The sequence below is a fragment of the Indicator indicator genome, chromosome 1 (genome assembly GCF_027791375.1).
Source record: "Indicator indicator isolate 239-I01 chromosome 1, UM_Iind_1.1, whole genome shotgun sequence".
Taxonomy (NCBI): domain Eukaryota; kingdom Metazoa; phylum Chordata; class Aves; order Piciformes; family Indicatoridae; genus Indicator; species Indicator indicator.
The window spans coordinates 117,148,497-117,162,626 of NC_072010.1; the positions used below are offsets into that span (position 1 = coordinate 117,148,497).

Below are 14,130 nucleotides of genomic sequence, written 5' to 3' on the forward strand. Positions count from 1 at the left end.
ATAGCTCACTTGCTCAAAAGTTGAGAATTTCTTTTAATGAGAGCGGCAAATTGCTGCAACTGTAATGTGTGACTCACAGCATAATACCTCCCAGTGCAGTCCACAGCACGTGGTGGTTACAGCCCGACTTCCTCTCCCCAGCTCCTCCATCCTCTAAGCCTACACTTGTATAGAGGCCATATTTAACCCTATTTTGCAGATAAAACAACTTTCAGAACCTTGAAAACCATACTGCGAAATTACTTGATGTTTTTTACAGTAACTGCTTCACAGCTACCACAGTTCAAAAAGAAATAACTTCATCACAGTACGAAAGCTCGCAAAAAGCTCTCTGTAAAGTTGTCCTTTTAAACCCAAAAGTTGGCATGTCTCATTAATTTAAGAAAAGCATAGTCAGCCATTACTATGAAAATGATCACAGGATCATTTAATTATCACAGGATATTTAATTATCAGTATTCTCTAGCATCACACACACAAACCTCTTATGTTAGTAATATCAAGCTTCTAGTGATCTGGAGGGTTCTAAGAACTTGAATTTGATCCAGCTGATAGTATCACCCTGTCACTTTGGAACCTACAGCATCAGCAAAATGAAGCACGTTCACATTGATCACACTTGTGCACCATTACAAGTACAGCATAAAGAGGACTTCAGGAACTCCTTACAAGCTATCATTTCTTTGTATTACCTAAGAATGCTAATTAGGTACTCAAGGACAAGTCACCTTAAGCCTTAAAAAATGCAGCCAACTTATTAGGACCTTAATGCTGTTTTGGATCACAGGGCTATGTTGAAATCAGTGGAAGAGCAAGAGCACCTCTGAAAGCAAGCACCATGGTCACTCACTCTCAGTTCTGATCCTCAGGGGTTACCTTGGCTCCAGCAGACTCAGAGAAGTTCACAGCTGGAGAAACCTGCACTAAATCCCATTCTGGCACACATTGTTGTACCTGGAAACTCTAGGGACTGTAACTTGTGACATGCTCCTCTTAAATCCCTACCAAGAACATGCAAATGACAGTGTTTTAGTCAGGTTGGGCAGATCTTCTACAGGTAGAATAAACCAAATACTCTTATGAGGCTACAACTGTACAGCATATGGGCAATAAAATTTTTGAGAGAAAAGGGATGTCAGATTTCCTTCCATGCAAGAGATGTCCACATCATTTGTTTTTTGCAAACAAAGTTTGTGAAAACAGTGGATAAAGCTTGCTCAAAACTTCCCCTCAAGAACATCAGCATAGCCCTGGTGGAAAATTTTAGTCAAAGCAGTTAAGTTTGTCAGTTTGAGTGTCAGAAAAGAACATTATAACTGGCAGTATTTGGGCAGCACAAACATGAAGCGGTACTAGATTTACCTGTAATACAAATTTATTGCTCTTGATTTAATATCGAAATCATAAAGTAGTATAAAAATAATAAAAATCCTCCCATCACTTAAGGATAAAAATAACTACATGCTCTTTATTCAATAAAAGCTGTGGGATGATGTAATTCATCACAATCTCTTATCGTACCTTCTGCCTTCCTACCTCTTATTTCCACTGAGTCCAACAACAACAACAAAAGGTTTTAAAGTAAGTGCCATTTAATTACTAACATGAGCTTAGTCAGTGCACAACGAAATTCCAGAGTGTTTCCTGGGTCACAGTAACACCAGGCATATGCTGGCAGTTTGGACTTCAAGGAGCATTAAAGGAAAATTCTGACGGGTGTGATGAGGTAGAGTACCTTTGACAGCTTTCTGCAAATGCCCAGCACATGCTGGCAGGCACCAAGATGTGCTTTTGCCCGCTCATGAATAATAGAGCCAAGGAGCGTTTAAGCTAGTAAAGCGACACTTTAATACCTGCATGTACTTATACACGTCGCAGCAACCTTGCTGGATTGCTTTCCACCCCGAAATTTGAAGGCTGCGGCGGCTCTCCCTGCCAGACCGACGGGGGAGGATCCATGGCACTGAAGGACAGCCCTCCCGGATCCTGTGCCATGTTTTACAGTTCGGATCAGAGCCCATATATATGAGCGGGGACAGTCGCAATCCACAGGTCCCGCAGGTGGAGGAGGAAGCACCAGTACCACCGAGATGCCCCCGGGTGTCTCTGCCACTGCTGACACGGCGGCACGGGGTAACCACCCCGCCCGAGACCGCACGCCGCCGGCGCGGGACACATGCGCGCATGGGGCGCGCAGGCGACCGAGTGTTCCGTCCCCCCATCCCACCCCACCAAGCCCAGCCCCTGCGGGGCGCAGGCGCGCGCGCGCGCACCCCACGCCACTCCGCTCCCCACGCCGCTCCTGTCCCGCCCTCCCGGCAACGGCGCCGCTCCGCATGCGCCGTGAGGGAAACCAACGGCAGGCGCTGCCCCCTGCTCCGGCCGCCGCGGAGGAGCAGTTCCGCGGGATCCCGGCCGGAGAGGAAGGAGGCGGGGCGCGGCACACGCGCATAAGGGACAGCTGAAGCGGCGTGCGGGTGCGGAGCATGCGCAGAAGACGGCCCGGCGGGTCTATGTGGCGGGTGGCTGCCGGCGCAACGGGTACCAGCCCTTTCCTCAGAGGAAAGGGAGCATGCGCGAAGAGGAGGGATAGGAGTTTCGTAACCGGCGCAGGCGCACTGCGCTGCTCGGGGACCGCAGCCCCGCTCGGTGGGGGAAAAAAAAAAACACCTCAGAGTTACGTCAGGAAAAGACGCCTTTGTACACGGGGAGACCCATACGGCGCGGGCAGCCCCCGAAACGGGCGCGAGACGCGGCCGTTACTCACCCTCTCCGCCGCCAGCCGCGCCCCCCTCTGTTGCCCCCCTCGGCGCCTCCTTTCAGGGTTCAGCCGCGCGCGCTGCTGCCACCGCCGTGATTCCATCCATCTTGAATTTGACGTCATCCCACACCAGGGATGAGGTCATCGAAGGGAACGCTCGTCACGTGCGCAGCGCTCCGATTGGCCGGTGGGGCAGCGGGGGGCGAGGCGCTGGCGCGGCGGGGAGGGTCGCGGTTGGCGACGGTTTACGGGGGATCCCCCACCCGCCGCCCCTCCCCCACCAGGTAGTGCGGCGGGCGGGCGGGCCTGAAGCGCTCGGGGCCGCGCGGCTGGGACGGCGGCTTGCGTCGGCGTCCTCGGACACGTCCGCGGCTGATGCCTTCACTCCGTCCCTTCTCCTCTCCCTTCCCCAGGCCGCTAACGGCTTGGCGCGCGCGGAAGGGAAACTGAGGCAGCTGGGGGGAGAAGGGAGGGCCGAGACACCAGGGAGAGGGCATGCATTGGGGGTATTGAGGGAACGACATTAAGAGGCAAGTGCCCGTTCTCCTGTCCCATTGTGTCGCGGTACGGTCTCAGCCCGCCGCCGCACTCCTGCCATTATGGGGCCGGGGTTATCGGTGGGCCAGTGACGACCGACCGGATTTGGTAGGGTGCATCCTGTAACCCACACCCCCTTCTTGGCTCCCCGTGTACTGCGGGGCGAATTTGCAGTTCACCTGATGTATTAGTCTGGTTTGTTGCGGTTCTTTAATTATTATTTTAACCCATGTTATTCTAACACAGAGAAGGGGGGAGGTCCTGGTCGGTATGCAAAGAAGCTGAGTTTCTAGTGGCATGCACGTGGTGCGTTTGCACACTAGTCCACTGTTGCCCGGTATTAGCAGGGAGGCACCTTCCTCACGCCCGGGTGGGTTTAGCTCGGACCCTTTGTAACTAAGTCTTGATGTGATTTGAAAAGTCAGTAGTAGACGCTATCACTGCTTTAGGCTTGCTTCTCATTGAAATTATCCACTGTGAATTAAATACCTGAAATAGGGCTTTTTATTGCAAAACACAATCACTACAATAGAAATCAGAATTAGAAGAGTTCTCTTTGTGTTGAAAGCTCCTCCGGCCCATTATCATTTCATTAAGGATAGACCAAATTCTAGAGATTTATATCTAATCTGCATACACATTTTCAAACATGGTGCTTTTAGGTATTCAAACTTAAGTCACAACCCCCCTGGAGTAGCTACTAGACTCTCTCTAAAGGCATTTTTAAACCTTTTTGCCAAGGTTTTGCTGCAAATGGGCTAGCCCTGTATAAGAAAAACAGCAAAGTACCTCGCTGTGTGCAGCTCCAATCTCTCCTCTCCACATGTCGTTTTTGTCATTGCTGTCCCTTGGTGCTAAGCTGCCTGTAAAAGGAGTGAGTTTTTGCATTCAAGGCCCTGTGCCACTGCTGCTTCTGTTGTGATGCGAGCATGCGTGTGTGATGAGCCAGCATAAAAACCAAATATGCTGCTTGGTTTCATCTGGTATAGTTCCTTGATCTGGTTCGTTGGGTGGGTATGCAGACAACTGCTCAGGCACAATACAGCCTGATGTGGTGATGGGAGCAAACAACTGGGAAAGCAGTTGGATCTGTTTGCATAAACCAGTTTATGCAGTGACACTGGCTGTGCTGCCAGCAAAGCATTTGTGAAACTAACCTTGAGCTTGTAAATCTATCAAGGCCACGCTGGCTTTTCTCATGTGTAATCAGTTATTTCTCAGCCAAGCAGAAACAAACTGGTCTTGCATAATTATTTTCTCATCCACATTTCTCCAAGACGGCCTGTGTCACAGATGAGGAACCCATGTGCTGAAATTACTCTGCTGAAAAAAGTCTGTTCTCTTACACACGTGTGTAGATATGTCTCATGGGGCAGGTATTTATTATCAGTATTTTTCAGTTGCTAATTTCCCTACTGAAAGTGCAGCCCATAGAATGGAGCCCATTTAATGGCTTGTATAATATTGGCACCAGACAGCAGTCAAGTCTCTAATTCTAAGCTTATGCAGATGATTTGGGAAAATTTTGAATAGAATTTTCAAAAGATTTTGTGTTTTTAAAAACTCAATTGTAATTAATGTTTGCATCTGATCGATGGTGTACTAAAGTTGTATGGATACTTTAATGCACCTCAGAAAGAAGGTCATGCAATCTAATTTTGCTTCATTTCGGGGGGACCTAAAATCTTTAATCTTGGTAAATTTTCTTTTAAGTCTTGTGCCCACCTGTACATGGGGGTGCATTCTGTGCTTTAATAGCTTTAGAAGTATATGCTGCTGTTATGTCCTTTCCTTCTAGGCAGCATGGCTTTTTAAACCCTAAGGTTTTGTAGCTGCTGTAACAGCAGAACCCAAGAGCCAGCGTGTTATGTCTTTCTTGTTTCCAACCAAACCTCTGGAGTTACTATTGCTAAGGACGTATTGCAGAGGGAGATAATTAATCTCTAAGAAACTGCCTCCTCAGTTGGCCCTGAAAATCTTATCAGTGGAGCTTAGTGCTGCAGGACATGCTATGGCTGTTACCTTCTTCCTTCAGTGGCCAGCTTCTGTCCCAGAACTTCTCAGAAGTGGAGCTCTGTTACCTGCAATCACAGAAAACACTTGAATGAATCAGTTCCCTTCAGCCACAGTTGAATGCAGTAAATGTTTCTGGCAACACTAGAGGCCTGGCTTTATTGATTCCAAATATTCTGCCAAAGCAGAAGGTAACTTAATGACTTTCCACAGAATTTTCTACCAGATTCTTGTTGCTGGCTGCTGTGCATGCTGTGTATTTTTATTTTTCTTTTTCTAATATGTTTGTATGAAACCTCCCATAATGAGTGCTGGCAGGTAAAAAGAAATCTTATTTTTTCTAGTTAAAACCTGTCACCTTGCCACAAAAGTGCAGACACTTAACGGTATTCGGAGAATAAAACAGGCAGTAAGGCACACAATGAAAATATGACAAAAATCACAGTGTTTGTGTAACTGGTGTGAAGCAACATACACAGTCAAGACTTTCTGAAGATGTAAATTTCTTACCAGGAAAGTAACTGTTATACAGTGTAATACAAAAACTCTTCCTTCCTGGTATTGCAGTTTCTAAGTGCCAAGTCTTGGGCCCTTTTAGCCATCACCCTCGTTCCTGTGCAAATAGCCCAGTGCAGTTACTATTTCCACTCAGAATCCACATGTGTAGCAGCTCTGACAGACAACGACAAATGATACAGTAATATTGCCATAGAAAACTGCTAAGTAGTAGTGAAGACGTAACTACTTAAAAAGGCAAGAGTTCCACAGTTCGGACAATGATTCAGACAAAGATGTGCTACATGTATCAAGGCATGCTGCTCTAAGTGAGCAGATGGTCCTGGAACTATTATTGCTTAAAAGAACGATGTATCTTCTTTTCCAACTAGTAAGACATTCATGGGTAGTTAAAAAACAAAACAAAACCAAAACCAAACAAAAACCAACATGATAAAAGGCTGCAGGAATAACTGAAATAGAAAATCTGCCATAGTGCAGCAGATAGGGCACAATTTCATGTTCCCAGTCTCTGCAGCTCTGAATAACTTCAGAGTCAGTGTGAGTCTTGTAAAAATGAAGTCCTGAGTATTCTGAATACAGTGGAAGTGTGCTAATATTAAAAAGTGGCTTTGATTTACTAGTTACAAGTGTGTGCATCCTGGCTCTTTATTTTAGAGAAATTATGTAAAGAAATTGAGGAAATAGCAGATTGCAAGCTTAATCTATAATTCTGTCCATACACTTAGTCCAAGCAAGGAGAAACAAAGAAAAATGAAGTGTCTTGTGCTTGTTTAAAAAAAAAAAATCATGCTTTTATTCATGTTCAGCAAAATTTATTTTCTGGAAGAATAAATGGAATGATAGTGAGAAACTTTGTATTAATACGATAATTACATTTATCATCCCCTCTTCCTGTAAATGCTGCTTTGGGGATCAAATTTCTTGGCAGAAAGCGCTGTGACTGTAGCCTCAGTGCACTAGAAGCTTTATATAAGTGAATCAGACCAACAAAGAGCTATTAGTGCTATGGTATATTTTATCAGTCAGCTTGATGCTTTAATGCCTCAGTATCAGACAGTTTGTCCTGGAACAACAGTCTACTAGGGTTAGAGATTACACAGAGGTGGATAACAATTTTTGGAATTGCCACAAGAAGTGCATTTGTGTTTGTGCATTGCTAAGATACTGGAAAAATGTATATGTCAAATAGGTTATTTTTCTTTTCAGAAGATTGTGTCTAAATGTTAGAGGTGATTTATGTTATGTTTTCATTAAGTAAAAAAGATGAGAAGTTAGGAAGTAAACATGTTGGTTTGCTGAAAAATTGTCTTATGTTTCTTTGTTTCACCAAGTAGTGCCAGAAATGTTATTTCTAGATGTAGTTTTTTCGTTTCTGCAGCCAAAAAGTTATCTTTGGGTTCTCATACATATGGAGGCTGAGGGTGCTGTTGTGTCACTAGGTCATTTCATATATAATGTTAACATGCTGGTTCTAAGGCTACAAATTGTGTATTTCAAATAGGGGCTGCAATTTGTAACAGCCTTGAGCTTATTCTCCTGCCTTTCTGTGCACTACAAAAGACATGCTGATTTTGAGATGAAGAACTGAAACTTTCAGGCTATGAATACAGAAGTGTTGCCCTGTAACAGCTGTGGGCCAGCTTTTGCACTACTATGGCCTGTGCAGTCTTACTGATGTCATCTTTGTACTGATTTATTCATTACTGAGTAGAAAATCCAAGTGGCATGGCCAAAATAACCAAGATGCTAAATTATTGATGTCTTTATGTTCAGGCTGCTGACTGAACTTACTATTGTCAGTTTTGTACTGTCAAATGCCATTCTTTGTGTGACAATTGCAGACCCAAAACAGAGTGGGAATTTCTTTAGTAAATGTTGCTTTGCAGTTCTGAAGCACAGAAACAGTGCTCTGGAAGAGGTTTTTTCACCTGACCTCTTCTGTTACTGTGACAGTGTTCCTTCCAGTTCCCTATGGTAGTTCATTATATAGGAGCCAATTAATGTATGAACAACAGAAAGGCTCCAGTACAAATAACCTTGCTTGGGAGCTCACTGGTTGTAATCTGTTACATTCTAGGAATCTGGTAGGTGCATGCATTTGTACAGCAGCACTATGTATACATGTAGTTTTGAATGCTGAATGGGAAGAAGTAAAATTGGCCATGCCATTACACAATTGGCTTCCCCTCCCTCAATTATACAAACATTACTCTCTCCAGTGTCATTCTCAGATAGGTTGGCTGAGATCATAGAGGCCATGTGACTAATACAACTGAAATACTTACTGGAGAGCCTCAGGACAAGTGTTTCTAGTTGAGAACAACTCCTATGGTAAAATCAAGTACATGAGCTGCACTATTTGACAGATTCTTCACACACTGCTGGCTTCTTACAACTTTTTCAACAAAAGTTAAGTGTAGAGTCCTGCGCCTAGGGAGGAACAACACCATGCTTCAGCACAGATTGAGGGCAGACTTGCTGGAATGCAGCTCCATGGAGAAGGACCTTGGAGTTCTGGTGGATGATGAGTTATCCATGGGACAGCAATGTTCCCTTGTGGTGAAGAAGGCCAATGGTATTCTGGGGTGCATTAAGAGAAGTGTGTCCAGCAGGTCAAGGGAAATTCTCCCCCTCTACTCTGCCCTGGTGAGGCCACATCTGGAGTATTGTGTCCAGTTCTGAATGTCCAACACAGGGCTATAGGGATGATGAAGGGACTGGAACATCTGTTTTATGGACCTGATGGAGTGGCTCCAGAGGAGAGCCATAAAGATGATCAGAGGGCTGGAGCACCTGTACTATGAAGACTATCTGAAAGAATTGGGGCTGTTCAGCCTGGAGAGAAGGTGGCTCAGGGCAGACCTGGCAGACCTTATAGCTACATTTCAATATCTGAAAGAGACCTACAGGAAAGCTGGGGAAGGACTGTTTAGAAGGGCATGTAGTGATAGGATGAGGGGCAATGGTCTGAAACTGAGCAGGGTGGATTTAGGTTAGACATAAGGAGGAAGTTCTTCACAATGAGGGCAGTGAAATACTGGAACAGGTTTCCCAGGGATGTGGTTGAGGTCCTGTCCCTGGAGACACTCAAGATCAAACTAGATGTGGCCCTGAGCAGCCTGATCTAGTTGGAGGTGTTCCTGCTCACTGCAGGGGTGGTGGACAAGATGACCTTTGAGGGTCCCTTCCAGCCCTATGCAATCTGTGAAAGGCTGAGAGACGTGGGGCTGTTTGGTCTGGAAAACAGAAGACTGAGAGGAGATGTTACTAATCTTTATAAATGTCTGAAGGATGGGTGTCCTGTGTTAACACAGCTTCCTTTCACAGGTGCCCCCCAACCCCATTTCCCAAACACAGGAGAGAGAAGGACCCAAGAGGCAGAGATGTTAGTTGAGATAAGGACAATTTTTACTACTCTATTTCAAGGATAACAGAATACGCACAATAAACCAGAAAGACACCCACCAGCATATGCAGCAGCAGAGGAACAGACAGAATGTGAACCACCCGTGAACTGCTTAAACTGAAAATCAGAAGAAAAGGAATGCACCCCTGCGTGTAAGCTGGAGAAAACCCAAAAAAACCTGGAACAGGAAACTACAATCTACAGAGTGTATTTCAAGTCCCATAAGCCCTGACCAACCCCTTCCTGTCATGCAGTGAGCATGATGTTAGTATGGTGTAGAATATACAACCTAGCTGGCACTGTACCATTGCAGGGGTGACAGGGTGTAGCCCCATCCTCTGTCCGTCGTCCCTTCTAGTGTGGCCACTCAGTTTAAACCAATACAGTGGGTGTCAAGAAGATGATGCTGGTCTCTTTTTAATGGTGTCCTGTAATAAGACAAGGGGCAATGAATACAAACTAGAATACAGGAAGTTCCACATCAATATGAGGGTGATGGAGCACTGGAACAGGCTGCTCAGAGAGGTTGTGGAGTCTCTTCTGGAGACTTTCAAGACCCATCTGGATGCATTCCTGTGTGATCTACCCTAGGTAATCCTGCTTTGGCAGGAGGGTTGGATTCGATGATTTTCAGAGATCCCTTCTAACCCCTACCATTCTGTGATTCCAACATCTTCCTTTTGCCAAAGTTTGAAAACCTAAGGGAGATGCCTACATAGCTAGCTAAGCAGTGGGTTTCTCACCAAGAAGCCTTGCTTGGCATCAGATTTAGAAATAGCTAGGGTGAGTGAGATGGAAATGATAGAGAGAAAGATCTCAGACTGTACCTCATTTCTTCGGTCTCAGATAGGGTTGTATAGTGGTGCAAATGTGTATCAGCACACTGTATCTAAGCATCAATTTTGTTGCAGCTCTGGACTTCCACCTCATAGTTAATGTGGACTTCTGAGCAGACTGCAGTCAAGCCTCAGCATTATATTCAATGTGACATGTTGCCACAAGACACTCAGTATCTTACATTTTTCTGTGCAAGTTATGAATCTAAACAGAATCATTCAAAGTAGGATAAAGACACACAGTTTTGTGCTGCCTATACAAGAACATGTTTCACTACCTATGATATGTGATGGCTCAAGACTTGAGAAATCTTAAGCTGATGTTAGCCCTTAGGTTGAAATCGGCTTCAAGATTATGCAGGTGTATTTTAGTGATGAGTTAATAGATGATAGGGCTTGCCAGGTGACTAATTAAAACACAGAAAATACTGAGTCTCAAAGTGTAGGAGGATCTAGCTCTAGTGTGTCAGTTTATGTGGCTGTTCTTTTTCCTCTGAAGGTCTTCTGCTATTTCCGAAGTGATATTAAAGTTGTCTTTAAATACCAAAGGGAAATTCCTTGTTGAAGAGAACTTGGGGAAAATGCACATTTCTCTTTGTATGTAGACAACAGAGGTAGTCAGAGTAGGAAAAACAGAGGGTGCCATACCACCAGGATGGCATATGGGGGAATAGCTGATGGAACCTGAGACACAGGGGAGGTTAGTTCAGCATTTTCCAGGCTAGAGGAGAGGATAGGTTTGAATGATTGGGAGCTAGTCTTGCATCCTGGCATCTGTGGCTGAGGAATCTGACCCCTGCAGTCCCTTGTCAGTGGACTCTGGAGTTAGTGAAAGGGTGTATTTGTTCCCAGGAATCTGCAGAAATATGTGACGTGGAACAGAAATTTTGTCCTCTCTTCTCTGGCAGGCTGCTGAGCAGCCTGGATATGGTTTTTCTTCTCTTGAGCTGGAGATTTTTTCATTTAAATTAGATCTATAAAAGTTCCAGGAATATGTACAGGCTCTCTGCATTGGAAACTTTTTCCATTGCTTTACAACTGCCACAGACCTGCATTGCAATGAAAGCTACTTTCTGGTCTCATTTTATTTATTAGTACAACGCTGACCTGGAAGAGAAAAAGTGAGAGGGAATTCTGGAATTCATGACGTATTTGACATCCTGTTTTCAGAAGCTGCTGAGTTGATCTTTAGATTGTGTCCTTAATTGGCATGTCACTCTGGGAGACTGTCTGGCATATGTGGTACTTCGGGCATTGCCTAGCTTTTGTGTACGGGACCTGTAGAAAGGCAGACCTGTCCATTTTATACTATAGCTTGTAATAGGAAAATTCTCTTCTCTGCCTGGATAAAGTTGTAGTAAGCAACCCTGTCTTGTGATTTCTGTTGACCAAACACTTTTGAAAGATTCTATCTGTTAAAGCTAAACTGTCACACTTTCTTCCTTTATGTGTTTCATCATTCTGTGTATTTTAGGTCAGATGATTCATCTCTGCATTAATGCTTCTGCATTTCCATTGCCTTAATTTGGTCTTTTGGAGGCATTACAGTCTATATGGAATTGACAAATGCTATTTCAAATAACATACAGATTTATCCACAGCCTGCCTCCCTCCTCTGCTTCCCTTCCTCTCTCCCTCTTCATTGCCTCATTTTCCCTCCTCACCTTCCTCAGTTCCAGGTGGCTTCTTTCTTCGTGTTTTTACTGCATTACAGCAGTTCAGGAGTTTTGTTCACTGTGCAGTCAAAATGTAGCTTGTTTCCTTTAGCCATGAGTTAGCTCACAGGAAAGTCCTCATGGCTTTTTATGCTGTTTTAAGTTACCTACAAAGCTCTTACAGGCAAAAGATGTCAGGAGATGTCCTGGACCAGCACATTTGCTGAATATTTCAGATACTATGTCAACAGTTACTGCTACTCATTTTTTTTAGCAGCAGATCTCATTGCACAGAGGGTGACGTGGCCACTTTTCCAGCTCTGACCTTTTCTCACCAAGGCATGCTTTCAGCCACCAAGAACCACCCCTCCACCTGAGCATATACCAACTCAGGGACAGAGATTGCTTCAGTGTACAGTGATTAAAAACTTAGTTCAACCTAATTGCATCTCCTAATTCCACATGTCAGTTGGGTGCAGTTTGTGGATTTGGAGAAGCAGTTGCAAATGTTGTAGCTGACCATAGTTTAACAGATTACCACTTGGACCTAAGCAGGACAGTCTGTCTGGAGACATGTTTTTAGCCAGTGATGGATGAAAAGAAATACCACTAAGAAAGATGAACAGCAAAGTATTTAATCCCCACATTTAATATTTTAAAATGTCATCTATGGTGTCAAATTGTGACTAGATTTGTGTTCAGAGATTATTTACATTTTAAAGGAAGCATTTGAAAATGAAGTAACTTGTCATTACTATTTACACAGAACTCTCTGTTTGGGATTTTAAAATTCTGAAGTTAAAGAGGAGTACTGCAATCATGTAATAAACTTCTTCATGTAAGTAGTCCACAACGCCCTTCATTTACCCTGCATTGAAAGTATAGCTTCTGGTAGAGCGTTACCTTTTTTGCTTGAAAGACTTGGACCATTCAAAATCATTTCCTCTCCAATTAAACCAAAACAAAAAACCCAAAACTTAGAAAATAAAGGAGCATTTCCTTTGAAAATGGAAAAAAAAAAAAAAAGGTGATTAATGTTATAGCAAAAAACCTAACAAGTTTCCAGAATTTTGAGAAAGAAGGAAAATGCTGGGTTCTTTGAACAACAAGGTTTATTAACCACTGGAAAGATTTGCTGAAGGTTATGGTGGCTTCCCTGTCATCAAGACCAGGTTCTTGTCTGGATGTTGTATTGCAGCCTGTGCATGTTCCTGGCACATTCCCACAGGCGTGGCAGTGTGTCTGCAACCCATGGAAAGGAGAACTGGCCATCACAGGTCTTCTTGAAGCTCTGAAAGAGGCTGCTTGAAGGGTAATATTGAGTGGGTATAGCCAAACTTAATTGCTGCTAAACTGCATACTGATTGTTGTCACTTGATTGCTATGGATTTTAGTGAGCTAAAGAGATTTGTTTGTGTTTTTGAATGTATTGAAATTTCTGGACATCTGTTTAGCTTCAAGTATGGGCTCACTGAAGTAAAACCTAGGCAAAACTTTGCTTTGTGTCACTTAATGAATGATCTAAAAATAATAAACTCATGACATTCTCTCAAGGTATAACAATCATTTCCTGTTGCCTGGCAATATCTCCAGCACTGAATACAAAACTGGAAATTTATTTCATGATGCTGTGCAGAAAAATTTGTTTACAGTTTTCCACTGTGATTCTCCCAAGAGGAAGAACCCATGGCTCATATGGAGAGAGCAAGCAGTAATGACACCTTCTATTCATCTTGGCAAATTTATGACCAAGTTTCTGTTCTTTCTATATTTCCATAAATATTTACTGGAAGACATCCTTGTGTTTTCTCAAATTCATCCCACTTGTTTTCAGTGGCAATTTGCTTAAACTTACTATAAATAGCTTCTTAAATTTTAGTTTACTATTAAATTCTTCTTTTTGATAATCCTGTCTTCACATGACATGGAAAAATATTTTCCCTTTTCTTCAAGGAGTACTAAGAATTTTTCTAATCTATCTCTAGATGACATTTTATTACCCATAAAGTATGCATGATTTTGTTTAAAAGGAACCTCATATACCCATGATGTTCTGTGCTTGATAAAAAGTGAAGACCCTAATTTCATAGTGTGCTTAAGGCAAGTAAGCTGCTGCATATCCCCTGAACAGTAGTATTTACCATCACTTCTAACACTGGGATATTTTCCAGTGATTGATTTCAACCACAGAAAGAATACGTTGGATATCTTTGTTCTTCTGGAACATACTGATGAGGATAAAACCCTTAATTTTTTCTTGGGCTGGGTAAGTTTTTCCTATCACCTGGGATACACAGGCCTTCTGTCTGTTTTTTAGGGAATACATTAACACTGGAAATAGGCTTGTAGAACTGACTCCATGAAGAAGGTCATGTAATCAATCATGCAGAGCCATTCTGATGA

At 43.5% G+C, this 14,130-nt stretch overlaps 1 protein-coding gene across 1 annotated transcript in view; it reads left to right on the forward strand.

Annotated features, from left to right (window-relative positions):
• Positions 1 to 4,227: 4,227 nt before the first annotated feature.
• Positions 4,228 to 14,130, forward strand: part of UMODL1 (uromodulin like 1) — a 72,785-nt gene continuing 62,882 nt past the window's right edge. Inside the window, exon 1 of the mRNA XM_054394522.1 lies at positions 4,228 to 4,231. Coding sequence (XP_054250497.1) covers positions 4,228 to 4,231 — 4 coding nt within the window. The remainder of the gene's footprint in view (positions 4,232 to 14,130) is intronic.